The sequence below is a fragment of the Chrysemys picta genome, chromosome 2 (genome assembly GCF_011386835.1).
Source record: "Chrysemys picta bellii isolate R12L10 chromosome 2, ASM1138683v2, whole genome shotgun sequence".
NCBI lineage: Eukaryota > Metazoa > Chordata > Testudines > Emydidae > Chrysemys > Chrysemys picta.
In genome coordinates this window covers 248,765,293-248,772,287 of record NC_088792.1, presented here as the reverse complement: position 1 = coordinate 248,772,287, position 6,995 = coordinate 248,765,293, and the positions used below count along the sequence as shown (strand labels likewise).

The 6,995-nt window shown below is 47.8% G+C and overlaps 1 protein-coding gene across 7 annotated transcripts in view; it reads right to left on the bottom strand.

Moving 5' to 3' along the window:
- Nucleotides 1-6,995, bottom strand: part of INTS8 (integrator complex subunit 8) — a 68,545-nt gene that overhangs the window by 241 nt on the left and 61,309 nt on the right. For 3 of the 7 annotated variants that reach the window (XM_042845103.2, XM_005291602.4, XM_065585933.1), the window contains 4 exons: nucleotides 2,953-3,003; nucleotides 1,799-1,872; nucleotides 1,665-1,729; nucleotides 230-273 (listed from right to left, as the gene is read on the bottom strand). The exons of 2 other annotated variants lie outside the window; for them this stretch is intronic. In XM_042845103.2, coding sequence (XP_042701037.2) covers nucleotides 230-273; nucleotides 1,665-1,729; nucleotides 1,799-1,872; nucleotides 2,953-3,003 — 234 coding nt within the window. The remainder of the gene's footprint in view (nucleotides 1-229; nucleotides 274-1,664; nucleotides 1,730-1,798; nucleotides 1,873-2,952; nucleotides 3,004-6,995) is intronic. 2 more of the 7 variants (XR_006173167.2, XR_010598929.1) reach the window with 1 other exon arrangement.

Here is a 6,995-nt window from a genome sequence, read left to right as displayed (position 1 = left end):
CTAATACAAGTGAACAAGAAGGTTTAGTTACAAGACAGTTTCTTATTTAGGCTAGAGAGAGAGAGCGCAAGTATTATTTCACTTTATAAAGTAAATGCTTATTCCAGAGTTCACATCAACAGTCACCTGCATAGTTACAGGTGGGCTGTGGAAAACTGAACAAAACTGTAAGATGAAATTCAAAGCTAACAAATCCCTAGCACCAAACCTCTCCCCTTCTTTAACTTACTGCTATTTGTCTCTTGTCTGTCTCTCCTCGTTTATGATGGAGATCTGAACAAGAGTCAAGGAAAGTATTCATGTGTAATATAGCAACACAACAAATGAGCTGTGATCTAAAATGCAAGACCTTTGCATAGTATTTCCTGAGCAATAACTGCTGTTAATTATCAGAGGGGTAGCCATGTTAGTCTGAATCTCTTGCATCTGAAGAAGTGAGGTTCTTACCCACGAAAGCTTATGCTCCCAATACTTCTGTTAGTCTTATAGGTGCCACAGAACTCTCTGTTGCTCTGTTAATGGCTGAGCAAGTCATAGACTTGGACACTAAAAATTACTTTTCTACCCAAGTTCGAGTCAGGTCAAAAGCTCTATACAGGCTGTGCCAGCAAGTAGTATAGATGCTCCTCCTTTCAACCCCAGCAGACCTAGACAACCTGCCCAAGGCAATATGACAACTACTCCGGGGGAGGAGGGGACTTTGCTTCCCTGTTTTCTGCAGTGATGCAAAGGGAAGCCATGTGGGGGGCAAACATGGGTGCAGTTTTTTGGCAGGATTGCCCCCTCCAAACAGGTGAAGCATGGGGGGCACACAGGGTTACATGCCCCTGTCTCTCTCTCTCTCTTCCCCCCCCCCCCCCATTTCTGCAAGCACAGAGCTGCCCAACTGAAGGAGGCTGCATTTGGGCTCTACTGACAATAGCTGACCACCACCACATGGGTTCTAAGGCCAGTCATGTTTCCATTCTGTGTGCTGGGAGCCTTCCTGTTCTCTGTGCAACACAGTGCCCACAGTCAGGCTGGGTAAGGGGGGAGTGAGAGGAAGGGGAATAGGGGAAATAGGAGCCCAACCTGCAGCATCCTCTCAGCAGCAACTGGGGCGCTGCTGTTAAGCAGGCCCATCGAACCCTCACCCTGACAGACCCTACCCCTGTACATCTAGACACCCCCACACACACGCACCTAGATCCCCTGCAGAGTCCCTTCACCCAGAACCCCCCCCCTCTCCCCACTAAGTCCCTGTGCATCTGGACTGCCCCACACAGAAACCCCTCACCCCACACCTGGTATAGAGGGGGCAGGCCCAGCCCTTGCACTGTGTCAGGGTCAGGTGCAGCCTTACTGCAGAGTCCCTGTAACCAGGGGAGCTGGGGGCTTCAGGGTGATCTCCCATCTTAATGCAGCCAGGGGCCTATGCTCCCCACTGCCATGCTGGAGCCATATTTATTCATTGACAAAACTTGCAGAATTTTGCAAAATTTTAAAATATTGTGTGCGTAAGTTTTAGGCCAAGAATTGCCTTAGGAATAACCTATTTAACATCTACATGTTCTAGCATGAAACTTAACAGCAACTCAACTGTCAATACACTTAAGCTTTGTGTTGGTTTTTCAACATGACCCCACAAGCTGCTTTTTCTTTAACTATTTCTAATGAAAGGATACATGTCAAGTATTCCAAAATGGTAACATCCCAGATGTAGTCATAATAAGAATCCATAGCATCATGGCTGAAAGAGAATATCAATTAATTCATGGAATACATACAGAATTTTAATTTTAAACATAAATATGTTTACCTGTTTTGTTCCTGCAGTGCCTTAAATGCTGTTTTATAGTCTATTTCTCTGAGGAACTGACATAAAATTGCTACCTGTAGGGAGAAAGACTGTAACTTATTTCCTTAAAGCTTGTCTCTTTTCATGCTGAAATACTGGACAAATGTTTCTCCACTATGTGGGAAACTTAATAATTACATCAAGTTTTAATAGTAAATGGCTTCTCAGTAGTCTAAACTTAGTGTTTGCAGAATGAATCAAAATATCAGAGACAAGGTCAGTAAATTAAGCTTTATGAAGTAGCTTTGCTCCAATTAAAGGCATAATACAGCCTTTCAAGCCAGAGTAATACCAGCAGACTGCAGAGGTGACAGTACACCATGCAGGCGGGAAAAGGTCAATCAGACCTGCTAACAACCCTCTATTTTTAGTCTTCTATTCCACCCCACCAGGATAATAGCTTGGTGTAGCTCCAAGAGATATACTGATTAGGTGCAGATTTAAAAAAAAATGCTTGCAAGTCATGAAGTCTGGGAAGGGTAAAAGGAACTCCTGGGGGGAGAGGGAGGAGACAGGGTTACATGCCATTGGTCTTTGCAGAGTTGGTTATTCCTAACTTACTTTTCCAGAGGGTGGGTTCATTCTAGCTGACAGGTTTTTTTCCTTTCAGCAAGAAGGATCCAGATACTTTTGGGTGCAGCCCTGTTAGAATGCCTGCTCAGCCCACTGATCTCTAGACTAGGCTAGACTGCCCTGTGTGGTTATTAGGTTGAGCAGAGTCTGACTCCAGCCCTGGCAAGGATGTGCCCCCATAATACAAATCCCATTGCATTCCCCAGCTGCTAGACTGGGCATTAAATCTGAAGGGGGCGGGACAGGGACAGAAAAGGTTGCAAGGAAATGAATATTTTAAGCTTAAAAACATGAGAAGCTCAACTAATGTACTAAGTGAGTTCAGATCTAAAATTTCATTGGCTGGTTCTGAAGCATTATCACAATATTTTGATTAGTTTCCCAACTCTGCCAGGGAATGTTTACATAAACAAAACTTTTACATTTTTAAAACCAGATTTATTTTGTTAATTTTTTTCTTTTAAAGAGAGAGTTTGGACTTAAAATGGGCTGTTTTTTTAAAAAGAGTCCTTATTTAAACTGGCACCTGAATACACGCTTACCTGGGTGTGGCAGTTGAGCAAAGAACAGCACTTTATCATTCTTTTTATCACCTATAGAGCACAAATTCACAAGACAATTACAACAGCTTCCAAAATGCTGATGCTTATATTAAGCACATTGCTAGCAACTTATCTGACCCTGTAAACAAATGGTTAAATAATTGTACAGACCTTTTCTTTAAAGATAAACTGAAGAAGAGGATATTTACCTGTATCTGGAGGTTCTTCAAGATGTGTGGTATCTATTTGGATTCCAAATGCAGGTGCGCACGCACCAGAACGTTTCATAGCAGTGTCTACTACCCTGCATGTGTCGTGAGTCACCTCGTTCTCCCATCTGAGATTATACAGTAAAGTCTTATCTGACACTTCAGGAACTGGCAAACTCTATAAACCTGCATTTCTGATCTGCATTGAAAGTCCAGTTTATAGTGCGGTTGGTGTGGGTCCAGCAGGGGACTCGGGGTGCGGCGCTCACCTCCGGCGGCTCCCTGACCCTGCTGCTCCTGGCGGTGGCACGGCCAGGCAGCTCTGCAAGCAGGCACATGGCCTCTGTCTGCAGGCGCCGCCCCCTGCAGCTCCTATTGGCTGCAGTTCCCAGCCAATGGACTTGGGGCCACGGAGTCATCACTCAGGGAGGGGGGATGGAGGCAGCGTGCCTGCTTGCAGAAATGCCTGGCCACGCCTCAACCAGGAGCAGCAGGGACGGGGAGCCACCAGAGGTGAGGGCCCCCCCATCTAGCACCCCGGACCCCCTCCCATGCCCCAACAAGCTCCCTCCTGGACCCAAACTGCCTCCCAGAGTCCTGCAGCCCCTCCTATGCCCGTGCCCTGCACCCCTTCCCCCTGCACTCCAAACCCCTCCCTCTGAGTTAACTGGCATTTTTAATTTACCAGCACCCCCCATTCCCCCAGCATGACAGTTAAAATTTTTTTTTACTGTAATAGGCTGTGTGAGTCAATGCCTCTCCAGTAACCCCCTTACCAGAGTATTCCAGTCAAGGGCAGAGGGGATGGAGTGCAGATATTGGAATCCAAATAGGGACCCACACATCGCAAAGAACCTCCAGTTACAGATAAGTAACCACCACCTCTTCTTTGAGCGATGGTCCCTATATAGATTCCAAATGTGGATGAGTAGCAAGCAGTGATGTGGTCAAAAGTGTTGGCTGTAATACAGGTTGGCCTGCTGCTGCATCTGCTACTGCCCTGGGGGCGATGGCGTCATATGAGATGAAGGTATGTACAGAGAACCATGTTGCCAGAAGACATCAATGAGGCAGGACGACATAGCTGCTTGAGCCCAGGTAGAGTGCACCATGATGAAATCAGGTGGCCTCATGGTGCTGAACGTGTAGCATTCACAGATGCACCCGGAGACCCATTTAGAAATGCATTGCAAGGAGAGGATGTGGCCCTTGCATCGTTCGACAATCACTACAAAGAGAGTTGTGATGAGGCATGGAAGTCACGGGTTCATTATAGATAGAATGCCAGCGCACATTGTATGTCGAGGGAGTCTATTGGCCATGGAGGCATGAGGTTTGGGGTAGAAAACTTGGAGGTGCGTACACTGATTGATGTGGAACTCAGACACCACCTTAGGGTGTAAACCCAAAGACACTGTCTTTGTGGAATATGGTGTATGGGGGCTCAGGTATCATGGCCGCTTGTTCACTGACTCATCTAGCTGAGATAATGACCACTAAGATTACTTTCAGGGAGAGATGTGAAAATGAGGATCTTGCCATGGGTTCGAAGGGTGGTTTCGTGAGAGCGGTGAGAATGAAATTAAAGGTCCCATGAGAATGTGGGATTTTTGACTGGGGTGAAGGTGTGGAGCAGGCCCCTTAGGAAGCAGACTATGGTAGGGTGTGTGAATACAGAAGTGCCAAACATTAGGGGGAAGATAAACCACTGTTGTGATGCTGTCTGAGAGTAATTGGATGTGCTTGGTTTGGATGAGGAGGAGGAGGAGGAATGTCACGCAGGTTGCCCTCAATTCCAGGATAGTGATGTGCATATCCTGGTCTCTTAAAGCATCCACACGCCCTGTGCCGTATAACAACCCAGGTGAGCTCTCCAACCTGCCAGGGAGGCATTTGTTGTGATCATGGCTCATGGTGTGGGAGGGCAAAGGGGGCACCAATCAGGACCTCGGAAGGGTCGGTTCACCAGTGAAGGATGCAAACACCTGCCACAGGATCAAGACTTTGTCTAGCTGGTCTGTGATTGGTTGGTAGACAGAGAGGAGCTAGAGTTGCAAGCAACGCATGTGGAGGCAGGTGTGCAGTGTCACTGAGGTACATGCCGCTATGTGGACAAGAAGGGGAGAAAATGGTGGACGGTGGTCTGGAGCTTGCAGCAGGGGTCCGTGATTAGGGTTGTGAAGCAATTCGTCGGAAGGAAGGCACATGCAGCAGCAGAGTCCAGCCATACTCCAATGAAGGCAATGGTCTGGATAAGTACAAGGACCAATTTCGTCTCGCTGATACAAATGCCAAGAGAGGTGAGGCGAGCATGGAGGGTGTGGATGGCAAAGAGCAAGGTTTAGCAGCAGCGCGAGACAAGGAGCAGTTGTCCAGGTTAGGGAAGACTGAGTTGCCTAGATGGCATGTGTGCGTGGCTATGATGGCGAAGACTCGTGGAGCTATCCCTATGTCAAAAGTCAGGACCCTGAATGGATAGAGGCCAGGTCCAACTCTGAATCAGAAACTTTTGATGGGCCAGGTGAATATTGATTTAGAAATAGGCATCTTTCATGTCGAGAGCTGCGAACCAGACTCTGCGGGGAAGGGATGGGATAAACTGACACATGGAATTTGGGCTTTCAAATAAAGGTGTTGAGCACTCTGATGTCCAGAACAGGGTGATGGCCCTCTGCCCTTCTTCTGGATGAAGAAGTCAGGGGAGTAGAACCCTAGTCCCCTGTAGGGAGGTGGGATCAGTTACATGGTGCCTTTGGGGAGAAGAGCGTCAGCTTCTTGCTGGAAGGTGCTCTGATGGGAGGGATCTCTGGGGCACATCCGGGGTAAGGGCTGGCAGTGTGGAAATGCCAGGAATTCTATGGAGTATCCATTGTGGATGACCTCCAATACCCAACTGTCTGTGTTGATCTTGCCCCAATTGCAGGCAAATAGAACAAGGCAGCCCCCAAAGATGACAAAATGGGGTGCTGCAGGAGAGGGTGGTGGTTCTCTATATGCATATCAAAACTGGTGCTTGGCCAGCTGCTGAGGTGGGCTGAGGAGGTGGTTGTGGCGGAGGTGGAGTAGCATGGTCTCTGGGATCGCTGTAGGTGACATAGTGCCTCCTTCTGACTATGATAATATGGTGGATAGGGGGCCTGCATGGCGGTTGTTGCTGCTGTCTGCCTTTGGGAGCTGGAGTATAGATGCCCAGAGACCAGAGCGTGGTGCAGAAGGCCTTGAGGGAGTACAAGGACTTGTCAGTCTCTTCTCTGAACAGCTTTTGGGCATCAAAGGGCAGGTCCTTTACAGTAGTCTGGACCTATTTGGGGAGCCCAGAGGATTGCACCCAGGATTGCACCACTGCTCGAGTAGCAAGTGAGCAGGAAGCCATGTAAGCTGCATCCATGGCGGACTGAAGACCCACCTTGGCCACCAGGTGGCCCTCATCAAGAAGCGCCCAAGAGTCCAGGTACTGCAGGCACCAATGTTATAAATGCGATCATATGCCAGCAATGCCTCTCTGCTATGTACATTGGCCAAACTGGGCAGTCACTACGCAAGAGGATAAATGGACACAAGTCAGATATCAGGAATGGCAATATACAAAAACCTGTAGGAGAACACTTCAACCTACCTGGCCACACAATAGCAGATGTAAAGGTAGCCATCTTACAGCAAAAAAACTTCAGGACCAGACTCCAAAGAGAAACTGCTGAGCTCCAGTTCATTTGCAAATTTGACACCATCAGATCAGGATTAAACAAAGACTGTGAATGGCTATCCAACTACAGAAGCAGTTTCTCCTCCCTTGAAGTTCACACCTCAACTGCTAGCAGAGCACCTCATCCTCCC